Consider the following 24,578-nt stretch of genomic DNA (forward strand, 5'->3'; position numbering starts at 1 on the left):
GAGTCGGGCGGGTCTTGGATTAGATAATGATTTCCAACTAGTAAAACAAATTATTTTTTAAAGGGGTAAACTTGATACTAACATAAACAATGAAGGGTACAAAACACAACTCTTTAACACATCCACTTTCTCTCCTCGTATCTATTCACATGATCACATCTTCTTTTGTCTTGTATCGCATCCTCAAAAGCCCATTTTTGTCTGTTTAATCATATATGTTTCATGATACAACACTCTTTGCACTACGTTAACGCAAACCAATCTCATATTCATATACAATCTTGCAAGCCATAAACCATCATTCATTGCTTTTATTTCCCGTTAAGTGACCATTTCTTAAATCCATTGTGTTTATCTTCCTTATAAGACACCAAACAGTCATTTATAAACCATATGTTTATATGATCCAACAACCATGATCAAGTTATTTGTTTGAATTATACAAATGAAATAATATTAAGATGAGCATGATTGGTAGCTTGTTTGAGATCATAGGGTTTGCGATTGGGATTCCGGTTGGTGTTTCTATTGGTTTTCTTATTTTTAGACACGCGGACTCCACAGATTTTAAGGTGACTTATTTGTTTCGTGTTTGTGATTATGGGTTTAACTTGTAGTTGTTTTTTAAGACGTGTGTGATATGTGTTTTTGATAACATGTTTCAATGGAATTAGTTTTGTTCATTAGAGTTGAATATTTCTTGTATTATAATAATGTTGTACCATGGCATATGGTACAATATTATTATAAAACGGTGCCTTGCTGGTTGGCTCCAGAGGTGCTAAAAGTCAGACACCGTTGCCTAACTAGTACAACCTGGAGCCTAACCAGCTAAGCACTGAACGAGCCTAGGCACGGGATGTTAGACACAAATGGTGCCTAACTAGTTAGGCAACTTTATAGTTCAACCAGCTTTGTTAGGCACCATCGTAGCCTAGCCTTCATATATGTAGTTGGCCTAAAATTTGGCTTGTTTGGTCCAGAAGGGTGCCTGACAGAGCATATGGGCTAAGCCTATTGAGGGCCGGGCCAGGGGTGGCCCTGGTCTCCTGTTTTTTTGCGCAGTAGTGTAGATTAGCCCGTTTTTCGCCTGAAAATTTGTATACCTGGTGTAAATTAACCCGTTTTTAACCTTAAAATTGAGAACACCCCCCCCCCTCCCCCCCGGTTTATGATTTTTTTTATACAGTTTGAGTCCCCCCTAACGTTTTTGTCCAAGCTCCCGCCATGTTTCCTCTAGAGTAATGACAGACATGTAAGATCTTAGCCTTGTTATTCACCTTTAGGCACTTATGTAGCCCATCTAGGGCAATGCAACTTACCATATATACCAACTCATTTTGTACTTAAAACCGGTAGCGCTCTCTGGTACCTAGTTGAGCCTAAAGAGGTTATGTGGCCGAATATGATTGGTGGCGCCTAAATTGATTAGGTTCCAAAAGCTTGCCTATTCCAGTATTTTGTTAATTTTTGGGTCAACTTTGCGTATTTTGTTGATACTCCCTTATAATATATAAATGTTGTATCGATATAGTCATTTAGAGGCATCTCAACTCTCAACTTACACTTGCAGGATCCATACATTAGACCGATTCAAGAACTTGATAAAAGTTCATTGCTTGATATACTACCCGAGCTTCCATTATGGGTAAAGCACCCCGACTATGAACGAGTGAGTACCATATCCAAACATTCTTACTCATCATCTTTAAACTTTTTATAACAATGCAGCATGGTTTTTAAAAATACAGGTGGATTGGTTAAATGATGTTATTCGTGATATGTGGCCTTACGTCGATAAGGTGACACAAAATTTCGGCACTTTAATGAATCTTTAGTCACAAGAAGTAACTCATGTCTCACATTTATTTCATTCTTGTATAGGCAATATGCGGTATGATAGAAAGCATGTGTAAGCCGATATTTGATGAATACATTGGCTTGTATTTTATAAGATCCATAGATTTCGAAAGCCTTACATTTGGAAGTCTTCCTCCTATAATCCAAGGTATGTTTTTATTCACTAATCATTAGTAAGCTAGGGGGACACATGGTAGGATCTGAAGAGGCTGACATCTGAAGATTTGTCATGATGATTTGATATTATATTTTATGTTATGTTTTAAAAGACAAGTTATGAATGTTTGTAATGAATGGTTGACCTTTATTGTTATTCCGCGAAAGTTTTAATTAACTCTGATATTTAATATTATAATTAGATTATTAGACACTTTGCATAACATGTTATAGGCTGCTGGTATTAACTTGACAGGTATAAAGGTGCACGAAATGAACGAGGACAATTTGGTCTTTGATCTCGCGGCTAAATGGGCTGGAAATCCCAACATTATTCTTGTTTTAAATGTTTCACATCTACCGATCAAAGTTCAGTTAATAGATATGCAAATAACTGCATCGGTTCGGTTGACACTGAAGCCGCTTGTGCCAACTTTCCCGTGTTTTTCTAATGTTGTTGTTTCTTTATTGGACAAAGTAGGTATGGTTTTTAACTAGATGAGTCATTTGTTATCAAATATTAATATTTGGATGAATTTTATGTTGTGTATATGTTTAGCCGGATGTGGATTTCGGGTTGAAAGTAATGGGAGGCGATGTAATGGCAATCCCGGGACTCTATCAATTCATTCAGGTCGTCTTTTACTTCATTTTTTTAAAAACATTTCGTATCCGAATATTAAAGTTAGTTTAAATGTTGGTTTTATGACAGAATATTATTAAGAAATATATTGCTAGTCTTTATCTATGGCCTCAGTATTTAGAAATACCGGTTCTTGATGCTTCGGTGTAAGTAAACTTTTTCTTAATTAGGTGGTGTTTCGTGTTTGGATTTTGATTTTGTCATATGCTGATATCGACTTGGTGACAGTGGAGCAGCAAACAAACCGGTGGGCATACTGCACGTGAAAGTTATACGTGCGAGTGACCTTTTAAAGATGGATTTACTCGGTTCTTCTGATCCATACGTTAAGCTTAAACTTAGTGGAGCTGGGAGGATTATTCCTTCCAAGAAAACGTCGGTAAAAACTAAAAATTTAAACCCCGTGTGGAACGAAGAGTTTAAACTTACTGTAAACGATCACATGTCACAAGTTCTTGAATTATACGTATACGACTGGGAAAAGGTGCGTTTTTATGGGAAAATTCCCAAAATAGGTATTTTCAAAAACAAGTTTCTAGTTTTAGGTAAAAAAAGTTAAAAACTCCGATATAAATTTGACCATCTCGTTTTTGAATAAAATTTATGTCAGCACCTAGATAAAAAAATAAATTTAGTAAAACTTTATATTTTAAAAGTTATAAAATAAAACTAATTATGAGTAAAATGAAATATAATAATATAATATTAAGAAAAGTACCAAATATTTCATAAAAACTCATCCAATCTATTTTTTTACCTAAAACAGTCGTCCCGACAAGTTTAGTGCTTCAAAATACTCGTCCCTGAAATTTTTTTAGCCTAAAATAGTCGTTGTGACCAGTTTTGTGAACTACTCGTTAAAACCAAGAATCTAGTCGTCACGACTAGTTTAAAATACCTTTTTATGGAATTCTTTGCAAATGATACCTAAAACTAGAAACTTGTTTTATTTTTTACATCAAAACTTGGTTAAAAGTTATGTATTAAAAAAAACACTTCATCCAGATGTAGTTTGGTTTGTGTTAATATTATTAAAAGTTATGCATTTATTAAAAAAATAAAAAATAAAAAAAAACTTCATTCGGATGTAGTTTGGTTTGTGTTAATATTATTAAAAGTTGTGTATTTATGAAAAAAAATCAAAACTTCATTTTGATGATGAGTTGTAATACTTTGTATGCAGGTTGGGCTTCATGACAAACTAGGAATGCAAGTTATTCCCTTGATGATATTAAAACCGAACGTTAAAAAGGAGTTGACTATTGGTTTGGTCAAGAATTTGGATTCAAATGATACTAGAAACAGGAAGCCAAGAGGGAGTATAACAGTTGAGATGACTTTTGTTCCATTTGTGGAAGAAAACATGGGACTTAATGGGCCTATTGACTTCTATATGAGGAAAGAAACTGTTTCCAAAAACCTTGGGAGTGAATTTGTTAACAAGCCAGGATTACTTTTAGTGACTGTAATCAGTGCAACAAATGTTGAAGGGAAACATCATAATAACCCCTTCGCTTTAGTCATTTTTAAAGGCGATAAACGTAAAACCAAGGTGATTAGTGATTGTTAAATAGGCCTGGAAATGTTTGGCGGGAAGTTCGTTTATGCTCGTTTATTTAATAAACGAACGAACATGAACACAAAATTTGTGTTCGGTTAATTACATGAACGAACATGAACACATGTTTCGTTCGTTCGTTTATGTTCGTGAACGTTCGTTTATTTATGTTCATTTACATATTAATAGAAAATAATTGATCCCCCCGTCCCATTAAAAGTGTCCACATTTTGTTTATTATTTGTCTCATTACAAATGTCCACTTTTAAAATTTATTAGCCAATTTCCAAGTTTACCCTTAAACAAACACAACTAACATTAATAAACAATATTTGTGGACCCAATTTCCAAGGTCATTATTGTCATTTGGTAAGCAAAAAAACAATAATTTAATCTACCTTAAACTTTGTATTTTTCAAACTAAGACACTTTGACCGGGACAGAGGGAGTAAATATTATCTTAAAGAGTCATCTACTTAACTGTTTTATATTTATTCATTTGTGTTCATTGTGCTCGTTTATGTTTGTTTGTGTTCATTTACATTTGCTCATATATGTTCATTTATGTTTGTTTATCTTTGTTCAGTTATATTCGTTTATGTTTGTGAACTATTCATTTAGAATTTAAACAAACGAACATATTCATTTTTTAAATAAACCATTTTAAATAAACCAACACGAACACAAAATATGTGTTCAATTAATTGTTTTATATCTATTCATTTGTGTTCATTTACATTTGTTAATACATGTTCACTTATGTTTGTTTATCTTTATTCAGTTATGTTCGTTTAGAATTTAAACAAATGTACATAAACGAACATGAACATGTTCATTTTTTAAATAAACGAACACGAACACAAAATATGTGTTTGATTAAGTGTTCGTGCTCGTTCGGCTCATTTACAGGCATATTAACGAATAATGATTTCACTAGTTTATACTTGTAGTTTGATTCTTGACTTGGTTGACTTTTTACGACAGATAATGAAGAAAACACAGGATCCAAGTTGGAACGAAGAGTTTCAGTTTGTATTAGACGAGCCTCCATTTGAGGACGTTATTCATATCGAAGTAATAAGCAAACGAAAGCTTAAGATCGGATTTAGTTCATCAAAGGTAGACTTTTATATATCTTTCAAGAACAAATGTATAAATGATTCATTTGTTAGGAATGTCTTAACATGCAGGAAGCTTTGGGGCATGTGGATATAAACCTTGTGGACGTCGTTTATAATAATCGGATTAATGAGAAGTACCATCTTATCAACTCACGAAATGGGATGATACATGTTGATATTGAATGGAATGCTACATGATGTACAGTTGCAGATATGGTTACATGAATGAGTTCATTGTTTGAAGGTTTGTCAAAGGTTGCATAGAGATTTGTTGGTTGTGACAAAGATATTATGATGAAAAGTACAGATTTTAATTAAAATGGTGCTCAAAAATCATTTTGTTTTAGATAGGTTGTTCTCTTTATTTATTTATGTAAATTCAAAGTATTTCTCATCTATTAAAAGTGAGTTGTTTCTATGACTTCCATACTATGTTCTATCTATAATTACTTTTTTTTTTAAATCAAAGACAAGCCTAGATATCAAGTGTTATTTTTTCCAACATTACAAACCTTTATGTTCATAGTTAGGGACTTTATTGACATCAAAACATAATTAAAAGATAAATAAAGGGAATAATCCATTAATTACAGGTATCGAGATGTGTAAAATGATGTTTCCTCTCAAGTGATCAATGATGAATCTCATGATGTACAACTATGTAAATTCAAGAGCTGGATTAATTTTTTTAGAGCGACGTATACACTCTGATAAATTCTGCATCTGAAATCCACCTATTGCCCACGTTAAGGGACTTGACCCCACACCTATTTAATGGGGATAAACGCTATATGGTACTAGGTCGAAAAGCCATCGACATGAATACGATTAATAGCCGTTCAACAAAGAAGATAAAAGAAAAATAAGATTTAAAAGTATATTTTTATCAAGTATATGTTCGAGTAAATGGGTTAGGTGCTAGTAAGTATGTTTGGCTGGAAGCTTTTAAGAGCTTTTAAGAGATTCAAGCTTTAAGCTTTTAAGAAAAAGCTCTTACTCAATTAAAAGCTCTGTTTGGTTCAAGGAGCTTGAAGCTTTTAGGTCTGGAGAAAAAGTTTAAAGCTTAAAGCTCCTACTAGTAGCGTTTAGAAAGAGCTACAAGCTTTTAGTATATTAATTTACTTTAATAACCTTCCAAAATAAATACATTTACTATTATTGTTTTTAGTTATGCCTATTTTAGTAATTTTATACGTTTTATTAAAAGCTCCAGCTACTCTGTCAAACATCTAAATATATCTAAAAAACTACAGCTTCCAGCCACGAGCTACAGCTTCCAGCCACCAGCTTCCAGCTACAGCTACCAGCTAGTTTTGCCAAACATACCATAAGTGTCATACCTGAACGACTCAACCAACACATTTTTATTTATTAATCACATATTGGGAGCCCGACCTACCCAGATAATCATACAAGATGTTTCATTTTCATAAATCCATTTATTCAACATTATTTTTTTGCAAACCTACATGAGGTAACGTTTAACACGACACATAAAATATTATTTTAGCTCAATCTAAACAAATTTTGATTGTAAGTCAAACTCGTGTATCCGAGTTGAGTTTAACTCATCGGGTTAACAGAGTTTGGGAGAGAAGTTTGGTCTATCCATTCGCCAAATCCCCATCGAAGAGTTAGGCTAATACATGTCAACGGTGGAGTACCAGGCCATTCCTAAATATCGTTAAATGATCCCTATGTTTCCGGTTAATAAGCCTTGCCTTGTTTACCATAAAGCTTGTTTGGATAAATTTGATGAACATGCAGTTTATTGATATGAGCTTTCAGGGTATAAATATACAATTCATTACCCGTCACAAATTACAACTTTTTACAAAATAAGGGGGCGTTTGGGATTTCTTATTTTTACCTCCTTATTATTTATAATTTATTGAAAAGTAAAAAAATGTTGGAGATTACTTATTATGTGGGAAGATAAGTGTTGATAAATCACAAACTTTGTAACTTTTTCTTATGATGTAAAATTAAGGAATGTTTGGGATTTGTTATTTTAGCCTACTTGTATCTTATTAACTTATTGAAAAATAATAAGGTGTTTGGGTTTGCTTTTGCTGTGAGAGTGATAAGTTAATAAGTTACATTTTTGTAACTTATTAACTTATTGAAAAGTTATAAGAAGTTTTCATAAGAAATCTCAAACACCCCCTAAAAACAGGGCTATCATCTTTACTCAAAACCCGAAACCCAACCCGAGAAAACGCGTACCCTAATTAACCCGAACCAAGAAACCCATGCCCGAACCGAAGTAATTCGGGTTAGTTCTTGGATTTGAATTCTAGGTTTCGGGTCAACCCGCAAAAACCCGAATCTGAATTACCCGAACTTGAAGTAATCGTGAGAGGTTACATTTTTGTAACTTATTAACTTATTGAAAAGTTATAAGAAGTTTTCATAAGAAATCTCAAACACCCCCTAAAAACAGGGCTATCATCTTTACTCAAAACCCGAAACCCAACCCGAGAAAACGCGTACCGTAATTAACCCGAACCAAGAAACCCATGCCCGAATCGAAGTAATTCGGGTTAGTTCTTGGATTTGAATTCTAGGTTTCGGGTCAACCCGAAAAAACCCGAATCTGAATACCCGAACTTGAAGTAATCGTGAGAGGTTGAAGTTGGGTTTCAGGTCTGAATTTAAAACTTTGAAACCCGAAAAACACCCATACCTAAAACATTTATTTTGCTTAAAACAAAATTGAAAGAAAAAATCTTCCTATTTTGCTACTCCACTCTCGAGTCATCACTGAGTCGACTCACTAATCGTTGTAACTAAAACCCTAGCCCTCAAAACACTTATCACCACCATCACTCCGCCATTTTCATCCTCCAAATCACCACAAACCATGTCTTTAATCTCTGCATCCAAATCCCATATCTCAAACAACAACTTCTTCTCCAACCTCTCAAGAATCTGCACCACCCACCAACAAACCCTCAAATCACTCCACTTTTGCACTTCAACATCTCCCCCAGATGAAACCCACCTCCCAAACCCGGATCGAGACCCGACCCACCAACCCAAACCCGAAACCACCCAGACCCACCAACGACTCCCAAGAGGTAAGCATCAAAACCCAGAAAAGATAGAAGATATTATATCCAGAATGATGGCTAATAGAGCCTGGACAACAAGATTACAAAACTCCATAAGAAAGTTAGCCCCTTTATTCGACCATAACCTAGTTTACAACGTCTTACATGCCGCCCGCAACCCGGACCACGCGTTACAGTTCTTTCGCTGGGTCGAACGGTCGGGTTTACACAAACCCGACCGCGAACTGCATTATAAGATCATAGACATTTTAGGGAAACATTCAATGTTAAATCATGCTAGGTGCATTTTACTAGACATGCCCAAAAAGGGTCTTAAGTGGGACGAGGATTTATTCGTTTCGTTAATCGATAGTTACGGGAAAGCCGGGATTGTTCAGGAGAGTGTCAAGATTTTTAATAGTATGAACGAGTTAGGCGTGTCGAGGAGTGGGAAATCGTATGATGTTTTGTTTAAGGTTATTATGAGACGAGGAAGGTATATGATGGCGAAACGGTATTTTAATAAGATGTTGAGTGAGGGGATAAGTCCGAGCCGGCATACGTATAATATTATGATTTGGGGGTTTTTTCTTTCGTCGAGAGTCGAGACTGCGACCCGGTTTTTCGAGGATATGAAGAGTCGGGACGTTTCGGTTTCGGTTTCGCCGAATGTTGTGACGTATAATACGATGATTAACGGGTTTAATCGGGTGAAGAAGATTGACGAGTGTGAGAAGTTGTTTGTTGAAATGAAAGCGAAGAATATCGGACCGACGGTTGTGACTTACACGACTATGATTAAAGGGTATGTTAACGTCGGTCGAGTGGATGACGGGTTGAAGTTATTCGAAGAAATGAAGAGTTTCGGTATGAAACCGAATGATTTTACGTATTCGGTTTTGTTACCCGGGCTTTGTGAATCGGATAAAATGACGGACGCGCAAACGATCGTGAAGGAAATGGTTCACCGGCATATCGCCCCGAAGGACAATTCCGTCTTTTTACAGTTGATTTCCGGTCAGTGTAAGGCGGGGAATCTTGAAGCGGCTGCAGACGTGCTTAAGTTCATGATTCGGTTAAACGTTGTCCCGGAAGCGGGACATTACGGTGTGATAATCGAAAGTCTTTGTAAACGCGGTGTTTACGATGAAGCGGTTAAGTTGTTAGATCAACTTATAGAAAACGAAGCCGTGTTGAATACAAAAGGTAAGTTAGAGCTCGGGTCAACCGCGTATAATCCAATGATTGATTATTTATGTAACAACGGTATGACGAGTAAAGCCGAAACGTTATTCCGACAATTGATGAAGTTAGGCGTGTTGGATCCGGTCGGTTTTAATAGTTTAATACAAGGTCATTCAACCGAAGGCTCACCCGATTCCGCTTTCGAAATATTGAAAATCATGCAGAGGAAAAACGTCCCGTGTGAGGAAGCGTCTTACAAGCTGCTAATCGAGAGTTACTTGAAGAAAAACGAGCCGGCCGATGCTAAAACCGCATTCGACTGCATGATCGAAACCGGGCATAGCCCTGATCCGGTTCTTTACGGGTCGGTAATGCAAAGTTTGTTCGAAAACGGGCGGGTGCAAACCGCGAGTCGGGTGATGAAAATCATGATCGAAAAGGGTGTTAAAGAGCATAAAGATTTGGTTATAAAAATCTTGGAAGCGCTTTTGTTACGGGGTCATGTCGAGGAAGCGTTAGGAAGAATCGACTTGATGATGAATGACGGTTTTGCCCCTGACTTTGATCATTTGTTGTCGGTTGTGTGTGCGAAAGGGAAGACGATTGCTGCGGTGAAGCTTTTGGATTATGTTTTGGAACATGATTATATTGTTGAGTTTTCGACTTACGACAAGGTTTTGGATGCGTTATTAGCTGCGGGAAAAACGCTTAACGCGTACTCGATTTTATGTAAGATTAAAGAGAAAGGAGGTGTGACGGATAAAAGCAGTGGCGAGGAGTTGATTAAGATATTAAACGAACAGGGGAATACGAAACAGGCGGATATTTTGTCGAGGATGATTAAAGGGACAGGTGGCAAGAAAGCGAAGAAACAAGCTGCGGTTGCGTCTTGACTGAATGTGAGTTGTTTTTTTACTGTTCTGATTAATAATATATGGTGGAGTTATTGTAGTATGCATCTATCTCACTGTTTTAGTTGAGGTTTTAGATTTATTTTATAGAACATGTTATTGACTTATTGTCGTTTGATCTTCGCTAAGACGAAGGGCTTCGTGTTTTTGTTATGCACCCGAGAACCAATTTTTTGCTTTGTTTTTGTGTTTTTTTATACCTTAAATGAATGTTATCTACCAACAGTTTTTGAATTTTAGTATTTTGTTTTAAGATTTATATTATACGTTGGTAGCGGAAAATTTGTATTACTTGTTTAATAAGTCTGATAAACCAGGCGGGTTGGGCAAAATGAAAATTGGGTTAAAAAGGGCTATTTTATGGCAGCGACGGTGAAAGCGAAAGCGACATCAGTTTGTGCAGGCGGCAAACAATGGCTGTGGGTGGCGTCGATCCGTTTGGGCCCGTTTTAAATTACAATTTGTTTTAGGAGTGATCCGTTTTAACCCGTTATAATTTGGTTGGGCTCAAATAGGCCCGCTATATAATTTAAGATGACCCAAATGGACCCATATGTAAATTTTTTTTAATCCAAATCAGCCCATCCTTTAATGACTGGGTCATGATAGTTTAGGGCTCCTGCCTGTGTATGTATAAATCCTAGTAGTATTTATATATACAATTTGAAACTTTCTATAGAATCATTGGATGTACTTTGTGAAACAAAACTTGTACCATCTTCAAAGTTGCATAGTTGGTTTTTGGTTTCTTTCTTTTTTTTTTTTTTACTTTTAATCTCATACTTTTACATCTTTTACAGTTTAACCTTAACGTTTTTACGCATGTTATGTCTCCCATATAATGGCACCATCGATCGTGCATGTCCTAGATCAGCTTAGTTATTATTTTATATGTTTTACATTTTGAGTGTGTGGTTCAACGTTTTTACGTCAACTTTCCGTTTGGTTTTTACTTTTTTTAATATTATTTAGGGGTGCAAATGAGCTGAGCCGAGCTCGAGCTCGGCTCGTTTAACTTACACAGAGCTCGAGCTCGGCTCGTGAATGGATTTTGAAGCTTGAGCTCAGCTCGTTTACTATTTATCAATTATTTTTTCATATAATTATAATTATTATATATATTTTTCTATTATAATTTTATGTATAAATGAATATATATTATTTAGTTATTTTTATTTATTTTTTCATAACGATATATTTATTAATTAATAATTATTAAATATATATTTTAAAAAAATTATATAAATGGCAGGCTCGTTTAGGCTCGCGAGCCGACTTGAGCTTGATAAGTAAAGCTCGGGCTCGGGCTTGTTTATAAAACGAGCTTATTTTTAGGCTTGAGCTTGGGCTCGGGCTCAATTAAGCTCGGCTCGATCGGGCTTTTTAACGAGCCGATCTCGAGTAGCTCGCGAGCAGCTCGGCTCATTTGCACTCCTAGTATTATTCCATTTTTGTATGAGTTTTTCTGGTGTTGGTGGTCGATTATGGTGGTGTGGCATTAATACTTGTCACGGTTTATGCCCCAGCTGCAACACGGGGGCTTAATACTAGTTTCCTAATAAATACAAAAAAAAAGAAGAAAAAACAAAAGAAACTAAGAAGTTACAATAATATATATATTGCTAACTTGATGTATTCATGTAACTAGCAGAAAATAAGGATTTTCAAGTTAAGTTGAAACCATTCATATTATTCAAGTTGTGTTTCGAAACCTACAAGGATGTATGTGCTTAGTATGCTAGTCAGTGTTTTAAAAACCGGTTTAAACTGGCCGGTTGAACCGGATTTCGCACAGTATGCCGGTATTTTGAGTTTGTTTTTTTGACCGGTATGCTAGAACATCGTACCGGCGGTTTTTGTCTAAAATACCGGTTTTTACCGGCAACCCGGTTTTAAGCTTGAGAAATTTTTGATATTTGCGGCTCATTTTTTTTCAAAATTACTTTTAACCCAACAGTTAACATTCAAACGTGTAAAATTTAGAACTATTTTTTTAAAATTGAGTGCTTTTGCATTAATTTTTTAATATTGATTTAACTTTTGGTTTATTTTTTTTATAGGAATCATTTAGTTTTGGGTTATTTTTGGATTTAATTTACATTTATAGAAAATTATAATGTAAACTATTCTACCGGTTGAACCTCCCGGTATAACCCGGTTCAACCGGTTGTACCATTTTTTAGCCCAATCCGGTACATGTAAAATACCGTTTTTAGTGCTAGTGTAGCTATTTGGTCAGCTGAGCTATACATCTGCTGTGACAGCTTTTCTTTTGGCACGTCTACAACTTGTTTGTGAATAAAAAGTATTAAAATTGCAGATCTACTAATTGAGTTTTAATAGTGTTTGTGGTTGTTATTTGAACTGTTTAATTATTTGTCACTTTTAATAAAACGGTCTCTGACATCCTTTTAGGCGTATCCAAATTGGGTCGAGGCAACCTGTCGAGTCAACATCCTAAGGTGTTCTGATGTTCGCGTGGCCAATCGTCGATAAGGGTTACTTTCGATATTTCGCAGCATTAATGAGAGGGGCATTAAGGGAAGAAGTTATGAAGGGTTTTTGATGAATCTACATCTCTATCAGCCCTCTTGGCCATTTGATTGTTTTTTAATTTTTTGACAGTTGTGGGATTGATTGCCATTTGCCTGCTATACTCTTTTTGTCTGCTTTCATCTAGTGATTTAAAACTATGGGATGTGGCTTTTACACAGCCCAACATTTGCTTCCAAGATATTTTGAAAACTTAAAATCTTTTAACATAATTTATTATTTTATGGGAAGCAGATATTGCAATACTGGATAATTGGATATCAAATAACTATTATTTTTTATTATTAAACTAATTAAACTAAGTAATAATAAATAAATATCTATAGGAGGTATTTCAGTGAAAAAAGATAGCTTCTAGGTCACAAGGGGAGAAAAAGTAAGTAGATGCGAATTTGGTCGGTTTCGGTTACGTGTATTATTGTACCGGGACTAAAATCAAAAATGAAACAAAAAAAATTATAGAAATGAAGGTAGACCAATGGGTGGCGTCGGTCGGTAAAACCCGAACGTTGGTAAAGCCCGACTGCTGTTGTTCTCGAGCGTTGAGGCGGTGAGTCTACGGAAATTTGGTTGGTTCGTCATGTTTGTACGGTACCGGAACTAAAACAAAACGGTTGGTAAATCCGTTTCTATGTAAACTCGAGCGTTATTGATCCCGGATATGGAAACGGTGAGTCGACATAGATAACCTCTTAATTATCAATTTAAAGAACAAAAAAAAAGTAAATTACCTGGCCCAATCATACGCTGACAAGTGGACCAATCATCCCGGGCGTTGGTAAATCTCGAACGATATCGGTCTCGAGCGTGTGGCGGTGTGTTGAGGTGAATTAACTCGGTAATGGAACGAATATAAAATGGCCGGTAAATTTCACCCGATTGTTTGTAAAACCCAAGTGTTGTTGGTCCCGGGCGTGATAACAGTGAGTCGGCAGTCGGCGCGCATAACTGTTTTAATTGTCACTTAAAAAAATGAATTACTTGACCCAATCAAATTTTGTCAAGTGGATAAATCATTGAAGAGCGTAACCAGAGTTCTTCTTTATACTATATAACTAGTTTTTTTACCCGGCGCATTGCGTCGGGGCAGCTGGGAAAATCGCAGCGTTGAAACTCAGGCGTTGGTAGAACCCGACCGTCATGACGATGAGTCGACACAAATTCGGTCAGTACTGGCGGCATTCGTTACGATATAGACACCATTGGTAAAATTTAAGGGTTATAACCCAAAAATATAATTCGTCAAATTAACATATAAAAACTATATAAGAAAACAAAATATTTAAGATGATGTTTATTTGGTTGGCAAATCCGGTCGGTGGTAAAACCCAAGTGTTGTCGGTCTCAGACATTAAGGCGATAACTTGATACAAATGTAGCCATTTTGATTATGTATCTTACGGTACCAGAACTAAAAAACGAAAAGATATAAATCGGAGTGGAACAACGACCAATTTATCAGGGGGGGGGGGGGTTCGGTAGCGTTGTCGGTCATGGGCTTTAAAAAAGGCAGTGAGTCTGCACGAACTCGGTCGGTTTCTTTCAGATTTTTTATGGTATTATAACTAAAACAAAAAAAATGACGTTTGGTCGGTTTTCATTACATTTATTATGGTAACTAAACTAAAAAAACAAAATTTACCAACCAAAACGGTGCCGTCAAATGGAACAATAGGCCATTTGCGGCATCAAACTTGTTAATTTTATATAATAATAATAATAATAATAATAATAATAATAATAATAATAATAATAATTGTAATATATTATCATAAGCGCATGCAAAATACAAAACTAACACTCATGGAAAATCCTAATTATATGAAATTAAGAAAATATATGAAATTACGAAAACCAGTTGATAGCTAGTAGACAAAAGCCTAACTAGAAAATGAAGAATGCTAGGGATGAGCAAATTGGTACCGATTCGATCGGTACCAAAATTTTGAGTTTCAGGGTCTGTACGGTACGGTACGGTACCGTTATTTCCTGAATTTTTACCTTCGGCACCGGGTACCAAAAATTTACAATTTTCAAAATCGATACCGAACTCATCCCTAAAGAATATGCTTGAAAAACTAAGAAAAAGGTAAATGAAATATATTATACAAGGGCACACAAACTAAAATAACATAAAAGAAAAAAAAAGGACAAAAATTGAAACATGTATAAGGTATCGAACCTGGGAGCCGGTGAAAGACAATCAAACCACTATACAAGGACAACCATCCAACAATAACTAACAATCTGTTTTCTAAGCACAAATATCCAACATATAGTCAATGTACAGAGCTTGCTTTTGTGGCGTGTTTTACTCTATAAATAAATAAAATATATAGATAATAATTAAAATTTTTAATTACTTTTAACTAATAATGATGATGACCTGATAAGCTTTCTTATGATTATTGTCATTTTCATATTAGATATACAAAGAAAACGAATAATGTGCGGAGCAAGTGGCACACACATTGACATTTTTGTCAGCTAAGTACTACATAACGTACTTTGCTAATGGCATGAACAAAATATGGATATCATATGTATGCCATACGTTTTAGCCTTCACTAACTGGAATGATGTCTCATACTTGAGAAAAATTAAATACACGACTGTAGAGTCGGGTATCTCATGTCTATAGACTTTATCGTTTTCTTGTATGACTATAGAACGATAACCAAAATGATGACTTTTTATGATTTGTCGTGTATAAAATTGTCATACCTTTAAATACAATTTGGTTCAAGTAAATGATAAATGTTTTCTCTTTAACTTTCTTAACATCTAAAGTAATATATAGCTAAAAATATTTGACATTCAGTTTTCTAATTAAGAAATACTGAATTACAGATTACTTCACAACTTGAAAGAAATATTGAATTTCTTTCAATGAAGTTAATTAGCATGTCCATTACAGTTTTAATTCAATTCTTTTCTCAAAGAAACATGCTATTCTTAGAAGTCGTATTCCAACTTTGACATGCGAAGACCACCGTTCTTTAAACCAAATACATCAACACTAAAATTCAAATTCAAATTTTAATAATTGCTTAGACCAGTGGGTATAGTTCAGTGGAGGAGCCCAAATGAGGTGACATGACACCCTAGACTCGCTTCGAACTCTATTTTCAAAGCTCGAGCCTAGCTCATGGGTAGATTTTCAAGCTCGAGCTCGTCTTGTTTACTATTTATCAATCAGTTTTTTATTACTAAAATTTTTTATATAATTTTTTGTATAAATAATATATATTATTTAATTTATTTTTTATAACATTATATATTAATTAATAATTATTACTTTTTTTTTACAAAAAGTTATATAAATGACAGACTCGGCTCAATTATTAAACGAGTTTTTTAACAAGCCAATCTCAAGTAACTTCCAAATATGACAAAACCATAAAATTAAGATGAGACACAACCGGGTCGGGTCAACCCAAATACCCATCAACACCCTCAGGCCTCACCTTATAAAACACATCCTTTCTCAACCCAACCAAAAACTTATCCTGTACTAAACCCCTAATCCATGGCTTCCTCTACAACATCTTCTCTTCAACTCCTAACACTTGCTTCTTCCAAAACATTAGCACCCATCACCAAAACCCCATGTACCCTCAACCTCCTATTCACTTCATCCTTCAAACCATTCCCAAAGCTCAAGCTCTTTGAACCCAATAGACTCATCAGAAATGTTGTAGCTGCTGTGTCCACTGGCTTAGAGGTTGATGAAGACTTGTCTAGTGATGATAATAATGATGATCAACAGGAACAACAAAGCTTCTCTCCTGACCTTAAAATCTTTGTGGGTAATTTGCCTTTTAGTGTGGATAGTGCTGCTCTTGCTGGATTGTTTGAGTCTGCTGGAAATGTGGAGATGGTTGAGGTAGTATTATTTATTATTATTATTATTATTTGAAATTTGGGGCTTTTGTAGATAATAGTAAGGGGTGTGCATGGTGCTGTTTTGGGCTAAAACCAAACCGAAAACCGAAACTTTGGTTTTTGGTTTTTTCGGTTTTGGTTTTACGGTTTTTGTCATTTGAGATTGAAAATTTTAGGCCGAAAAAAGTTAGGTTGAAAATAATGAATTTAGGTATGAATAATTTTGTTAATTATTAACTAACTAACTGACTGACTATTATATATTTGGCCAAAAATATATGAGTTATATATTTGTTAATTTCTAATACATTAATTAGAATAAAAAATAAAAATCTAGAAACTCGGTTCGGTTTTTCCGATTTATATTGCATGCAAAACCAAAACCAAACCATAAGTTCAGCTTTTACAAAAACTCGATGATAATTTTAGGACGAAAAAAAAGTTAGGCTGAAAATAATGAATTTAGGTATGAATAGTTTTGTTAATTATTAACTAACTAACTGCTATATATTTGGCCAAATATATTAGAGTTATATATTTATTAATTTCTTTTAAGTTAATTAAAATAAAAAAAATAAAAATCTAGAAACTTGGTTCGGTTTTTTCGTTTTATATTACATGTGAAACCAAAACGAATCATAAGTTCAGCTTTTACAAAAACACAAAACCAAACTGTATTCGGTTTGGATTTTTTCGGGTTTTTCAGTTTCAGATTGGATTTTTTGGTTTTTTTGTTTTCTTGCACACCCCTAATAATAATCAACATAATTGAATTTGAGTTTTTTTTAGGTTATATATGACAAAGTTAGTGGAAGAAGCAGGGGATTTGGGTTTGTTACAATGTCATCAGTTGAAGAAGTTGAGGAAGCTGTTAGTAAATTCAATGGCTATGTAAGTTTTTTTTTTGTGTGTGTAAATTTCAATTGGGTTGTAGAAAGTTTAAAGCTTTATCATTTTCAAGATTGTTAATGCATGTTGAACAAAGTTTCTTTATATTTGGCAAATGGGTATCAGGGTATATAAGTTTTTGTATAAAGTTCAATTCAAATGCCAAATATAAAGAATGTTTATTAGACATGCATTAACCAATCTTGAAAGTCATAAAGCTTTAAACTTTCCACATCCCAAATTTGTATAAATTCAATTGGCTATGTAAATTTTTGTATAAATTTTAATTGGGTTATAGAAAGTTTAAAGCTTTATTACTTTCAAGATAGTTTAATGTGTGCAAAAAAACTTTTTTTATATTTTGCATTTGAGTTTTGCATAAATTCAATTGCCTATGTAAGTTTTTGTATAAATATCAACTGGGACAAAGAAAGTTTGAAGCTTTCTCATTTCAAGATTGTGTAATGCATGTCAAACACACTTTCCGTATATTTGACATTTGAGTGTGTATAAATTCAGTTGGCTATGCATGTTTTTGTATGAAATTCAATTGGGATAGAGAAAGTTTAAAGCTCTATCACTTCCAAGATTGTAAAATGCCTGTCAAACAAACTTTCCATTTTGTTTTAATTCAATTAGCTATGTAAGTTTGTATAAATTCGGTTCGGATACATAAAGTTTAATCTTTTATCACTTTCAAGATTGTTTAATGCATGTCAAACAAACTTTATTTATATTTGACATTTGAGTTTTGTATAAATTCAATTGGCTAATATTAATTTGTATAAAACACAATTGCGATTAATAAAGTTTAAAGATTTATCACTTTCAAGATTGTATAATGCATGTCAAGAATCTTTCTTTATATTTGTCATTTAGTTTTAACTTTTGGAACTTACAGGAGCTTGAAGGGCGAGCAATTCGGGTTAACGCTGGCCCACCACCGCCACGTAGAGAGGAATCTTTTGGTGGATCCAGAGAAGGCGGCCGGAGAAGTTTTGACAACACGAACCGCGTTTATGTTGGAAATCTAGCATGGAGTGTTGATAATCTTGCTCTTGAAACTTTGTTTAGAGAGCAAGGAAATGTTTTGGAAGCTAAGGTGGTTTATGATAGGGAGAGTGGTAGGTCAAGGGGGTTCGGGTTCGTGACTTACAGTTCGGCTGATGAAGTTAATAGCGCGATCGACTCATTAAACGGCGTTGTAAGTAATAATTCATGTTTACATACACACACACACACATATATATAGGGTAAGGATCCTAAGAGAACCATTTGAAAATTGAGAACTTATAGAACCATTTTGGACCACTAAAAAATCTCTAAAAAATATTTAAAAAAATTATAAAACAAAAGAAAAATTTAAAAAGTAAAAAAAACCAAAATTCTTATATTTCATTCCGGTTTCATAAAAAAAATATTATACACATGTGTATAATTTCATTTAATCTCTAGTTACGTAATGTACACATATATACATTATCATTTACCTTAAATTGTACATACACGTATAAAAACAAACATGTATGTACATATATGTACATATTATACATATATGTATAATTTAGCTAAACCGAGATGGTTTTTTATTTTAAATGAAACCGGGATGATAAATAAGAATTTTGGCTTTTTTACTTTTTTTCATTTTTGCGTTTTTTTTTGTTTTATGATTTTTTTTTATTTTGGGTTTTTTGTGGTCCAAAATGGTTCTCAATTTTCAAATAGTTCTCACATGATCCTGGTGCTACATATATATATATATATATTTGTATATAATTCATGAAACTTAATAAAAACTGTGTTTTAGGATCTTGACGGTAGAAATATTCTAGTTAGCGTTGCTGAAGCCCCACAAAGGCGTCAGTTTTAAAAAATATCAAAAGGTGCGTTACGGTTAACTCATGATCATACATTTGTTTTAAACAATGTTTTAAATTCGGTGTTGTAATCGGTTTTGTGAATGCTTAATGACAGAGGTGCAGCATGTTACAAGTTAAAGAGTGAAATGATGCTTATTGTGAAGCTGCATTTTTTTATGTAACTTAAGGATTAGCAGGTCTCATAAGTGTCATTAAGTTTTGTAATGAATGCTTTTAAACTATATACTGATTTGTAATCAATCATATTGGTGTATGCAAATTGCATTCGGTTGGATTTTTCGTGGGAAGAATGTTATGGTCATTGTGAATTTGTGAGCGCAGATTACCGTTTGTTATTTGGATTAGTTTTGTTTTGTTGAACAACGCGATTAATAGCCATTGTCCAAATTCGGTCAAAATTGAAAATTTTACATAAAAAATTTGGAATATATATGTGTTTTTGAAAATTTACATATAAATTTCAATCTGATTAATCCATATTAATCCCGACTAACGCTGGTCCTTACCCCACCGTCTGACTAGCGCCTAGCGATTTTTACAACACTGGTGATTAGTATCTTTCATGCAGTCTTTAAAGTGAAATAAATTCTTGGTTTGTATCTAAAATTCTATAAATTCCTTATTTTGTATCTTTTCCTACTCTGTTTTGTAGCAAGTTTTAACAATTAAAAAGAATAAACACAACACACACTCATAGTAGACAAATATAAGAACATCAGTTTCATTAATTAAAATCAGCAGAAGCTGCCAATATTAGTAATATACCCTTTTTCATCTCTTCATTTTGCCTATAAAGTTGCATTTTTAGCCTTTAGATCATCAACAGTTTCAAGAAACTTGCAGCATATCCGTGTGCAAAAAATGACCAATTCTAAACGATACGTCAGGTTAGAAACTTATTTCTTATGTCACAATTTAGGGGTGCAAACGAGCCGAGCCGAGCTCGAGCTGCTCGGCTCGTTTTGAGCTTTATTTTCAAAGCTCGAGTTCGGCTCGTGAATGGATTTTGAAGCTCGAACTCGGCTCGGGCTCGGCTCGTTTACTATTTATCGATTATTTTTTATATAATTATAATTGTTTTAATATATTTTTTTCTATTATAGTTTTATATATAAAATAATATTTAGTTATTTTTATTTATTTTTTCGTAACATTATATATATTAATTAATAATTATTAAATATACATTGTAAAAAATTATATAAGTGACAGGCTCATTTAGGCTTGCGTTCCGGCTCGAGCTCGATAAGTGAAGCTCAGGCTAGTGCTCGTTTATTAAATGAGCTTATTTTTAGGCTCGAGATCGATTAAACTCGGCTCGATCGAGCCTTTTAACGAGCCGCTATCGAGTAGCTCGGCTATTTGCACCCCTGGTCACAATGTCACATATTCATATGATTTATAAATTTTGTCAAAACTATCGGTATTAACTTTTATCCTACCAGATTTGCTGCTGATGTGGAATCCGCCGAGCCCGAAATTCCATCATTAAAAGAAGACGACCCGAAACTCGCGAAAAAGCTCTCACGAGTGTTCTCGGAAGATTACGCAAAAACGAGCAAATCCGTTCTCGACCCACGAGGCGCAGCCATAAACCAATGGAACCAGTTGTTTCTTATTGCAGCCTTAAATACCACTTGCAGTTGACCCATTATTCTTTTACTTACCTATAACCAAAGAAGACATGTGTCTTGATGAAGACAAGACTCTCAAGATCACACTCACTATCATCCGTTCGATCGTTGACATCCTTTACGCACTCAAAATCTACGTCCGGTTTCGTACTGCTTACGTGGCGCCTTCTTCCCGTTTGTATGGAAGAGGTGAGTTGATTCTAGATTCTTCGAGTATCTCCGAGCGGTATCTTCGTGGTGAATTCTGGCTCGACTTCCTGGCCACGCTTCCGATTCCACAAGTGATGACATGGTTTCATATTGTTGACAAGACGGAAATGATGAGCACTAAAACGAGCTTGTTGTACTTCATCATGATACAGTTTGTTTTAAGGTTGTATCTCACGTTTAGACTCGGGTCCCATATTTCAAAACAAGCCGGTCTAGTGGCTAACGTCGCGTGGGTCGGGGCTGCTTATAATCTAGTCCTGTTTATGTTGGCTGCACATGTATGTTTTGTTCAAAAACATGTTCCAAATGTGTTTTACAATCTAGTATTTACTAACGGTGGCAAATGTGACCCATGGGTTGAATGGGTTGTATTAAAATGTATATAATGGGTCAGAATGGGTTAAACTAAAAAAAGAAAATGATTGAAACGGGTTGACATTTCTTGAGATTTTTTTTATGGAAGGAGATAAACGGATGAAACTTTTTAATATTTTTACTTTTTTAGTTTTGGATTTATATTTCGAGTTATGATTTTTTAATTATTTTTTTTGAATTTTTTAATGAGAGGTTTTTGAAATTGGTCAAAATGGGTTGAGCTTTCAAAAACTCATTTTGAATCATTTCAAAAACCCCTCATTAAAAAATTCAAAAAAAATCATAACTCGAAATATAAATCAAAAACTAAAAAAGTAAAAATACTAAAAAGTTTCATCTGTTTTTCTCGTTCCAAAAAAAAAATTTGAGAAATTTCAACCCGTTTTGACCCGTTTCAATCATTTTCGTTTTTTAGTTTGACCCATTCTGACCCATTATATACATTTTAGTACAACACATTCAACCCAACGGGTCACATTTGCCACCCCTAGTATTTACTGACTTAATTTTTTTTTTGAAGGTGATTGGATCGATGTGGTATCTGTTAGCGATCGAGAGACAAGGGCTATGTTGGGTTGAAACATGTGACCAGGAAGCGGAATGCAGACATCGGTATTTTGATTGTGTTAATGTTAATCTTCCTAGACGCGAAGCATGGTTTCCGACTAGTAATGTCACGAGTGCATGCACCGATCCAGATAACTACCATTATGGACTTGTTGAAGATGCGGTTCGATATAGTATCGCGTCCGCTAATTTCTTTAAAAAGTACTCTTATTGTCTTTGGTGGGGCCTAAGAGGGTTAAGGTAAGTTTAAACTTTAAATACATATATGGATAGATATCCTTTACTGGCTTGTAAACAGTAAGTAATACTGTAGTACCCTTTACAAGCCAGTAAAGGATGTCTGCAGGTAAAATAAAAATATAGAAATAATAAAAGTGACTTTATTTTATTTTTTTTTATTTCGTGTTTTTCAGCTCAGCGGGCCAAGAACTTCAAGCGAGTCCGTTTATAGCGGAAACGCACTTTTGCATACTCATTGGGATTACTGGATTGGTGCTCTTCGCTTTGCTCATTGGCAACATGCAAGTAAGTCGAGTTTCGTTAATGTTTCGTGGTTTAAAAACATAAAACATAATGATTTAATAAACTTTATGTTGTCTTTAAAAAAATAGCAATATCTCGAGTCAAGAACTAAACGACTAGAGGAGTATCGTGTCAAACGAATGGATACCGAGCAATGGATGCACCATAGACACTTGCCACATGAGTTAAGGGAACGTGTACGCAAACATGATCTTTACAAATGGATTACAACCCGAGGAGTGGACGAAGAAGAAATTCTTAAGGCCCTTCCTCTTGATATTAGGAGAGACATCAAGCGTTATGTACGCGCTGAGCTCATTAGACGGGTGAGTTATAGTGTTATACTATCTCTATTTTTTTTTGTTTTATTCTACACGACTTTTGCCTCAAGACGATTATGAAAATTCGTATAGGTTCCGTTATTTGATCAAATGGATGAACGAACCGTGGATGCAATATGCGAGAGACTAAGACCCGTGATCGCAACACCTGGAACTCGTCTAGTACGAGAAGGCGACCCCACTAACGAAATGATATTTATCATGTGTGGTCACCTAGATTCCTACACTACAGGCGGGGGCCGATCTGGCTTCTTGAACCAGTGCGAGATCGGCCCTGGAGACTTTTGTGGTGAGGAACTGCTAACGTGGGCACTGGACCCACGTCCCAGTGTCATCATGCCATCGTCCACACGTACAGTCACCGCCATTTCTGAGGTGGAAGCTTTTGCTCTCACCTCAAAACATTTACGATTTGTAGCCACATAGTTTCGTAAGCTTCGTAGCAAGAAACTAAGGCACACGTTCAGGGTGCACTCGCACCAATGGCGAACGTGGGCCGCTTGTTTCATACAAGCGGCTTGGAAAAGGTACCAAAAGCGAAAACAAGTTGGACTTCTTAGTGCTAAAGAGGGTTCCAACACTCATAACATGAAGAACAAGCAAAATAGAAAGGAACCCGGTTTATCAATATTGGCAACGAGTGTAAGAGCGCGACATGATGACGATGATCATAGCATTCGAATCCCGATACCACCAAAACCGAAGGATCCAGAGTTCCTAGATGATGATGATAATAATAATTAAAAGGATGGATTAAGTTTCATAAGTTTGATCAAACAATGCATTTGACGTTCTTTCACTCTTCATCATTTAAGATTTCAAACATTTTGCCACTTAAATGGGTGACAGCGCAGCTTGTTGCCCGCTTACATGTCTCTTTGTTGTAATCGGATCCTTTTATTCAATATAAAACGAAGAATTACTCGTTTTTTTTAAATAATGAAGTTGTATAAATACATATACATATAATAATTGTAGGTGTGATGACATTTTAACCAATTTAAAACAATGAAACATACCTTTCTTATTAAAATCCAATTTAATTAATTAAAGAATTGAGAGATGTTCATGTTACAACTTACAAGATTATTAATGGTAAACATAACATGCAAAATTGCAAATTGCAAAGCATGGGCCAGTGAGACAGGGCCCATGCTATTGATGATATGTGGGCTATATGTTGTAAATTGTAGATAAAACAAGCCCATACATGTTTGAACCAGATCATGGGCCCAT

General features: G+C 34.8%; 2 protein-coding genes and 2 pseudogenes across 4 annotated transcripts; all 4 read left to right on the top strand.

The window, feature by feature from the left end:
* Positions 1–372: 372 nt before the first annotated feature.
* LOC143618899 (synaptotagmin-3-like) lies at positions 373–5,555 on the top strand. Its single transcript, XM_077090951.1, has 11 exons — positions 373–572; positions 1,574–1,672; positions 1,752–1,802; positions 1,885–2,008; positions 2,273–2,493; positions 2,576–2,650; positions 2,729–2,805; positions 2,888–3,143; positions 3,843–4,211; positions 5,202–5,336; positions 5,408–5,555. Exons 1-11 carry the CDS (start codon positions 462–464, stop codon positions 5,534–5,536), a joined length of 1,647 nt encoding a protein of 548 aa, XP_076947066.1. The 5' UTR covers positions 373–461; the 3' UTR covers positions 5,537–5,555.
* A 2,563-nt stretch (positions 5,556–8,118) lies between these two features.
* On the top strand, positions 8,119–13,246 carry LOC143618964 (large ribosomal subunit protein mL102 (rPPR5) pseudogene; annotated as a pseudogene). The gene is made up of 2 exons (XR_013151120.1): positions 8,119–10,475; positions 12,903–13,246. The product of XR_013151120.1 is annotated as a large ribosomal subunit protein mL102 (rPPR5) pseudogene (transcript).
* Positions 13,247–16,528: 3,282 nt separating this feature from the next.
* Positions 16,529–19,972, top strand: LOC143618965 (30 kDa ribonucleoprotein, chloroplastic-like). Its single transcript, XM_077091021.1, has 5 exons — positions 16,529–16,926; positions 17,715–17,816; positions 18,715–19,017; positions 19,621–19,696; positions 19,788–19,972. The coding sequence occupies exons 1-4, from the start codon at positions 16,570–16,572 to the stop codon at positions 19,681–19,683; spliced, it is 825 nt and encodes a 274-aa protein (XP_076947136.1). The 5' UTR covers positions 16,529–16,569; the 3' UTR covers positions 19,684–19,696; positions 19,788–19,972.
* A 582-nt stretch (positions 19,973–20,554) lies between these two features.
* On the top strand, positions 20,555–24,169 carry LOC143618834 (protein CNGC15b-like; annotated as a pseudogene). The gene is made up of 6 exons (XR_013151079.1): positions 20,555–20,580; positions 21,139–21,815; positions 22,433–22,719; positions 22,893–23,004; positions 23,091–23,327; positions 23,415–24,169. The product of XR_013151079.1 is annotated as a protein CNGC15b-like (transcript).
* The last annotated feature ends 409 nt before the right edge of the window (positions 24,170–24,578 follow it).

The sequence above is a fragment of the Bidens hawaiensis genome, unplaced genomic scaffold, assembly GCF_021521415.1.
Source record: "Bidens hawaiensis isolate Kalapana, Puna unplaced genomic scaffold, B.hawaiensis_p1.1 tig00002343_1, whole genome shotgun sequence".
In the NCBI taxonomy this organism is placed as follows: Eukaryota; Viridiplantae; Streptophyta; class Magnoliopsida; order Asterales; family Asteraceae; genus Bidens; species Bidens hawaiensis.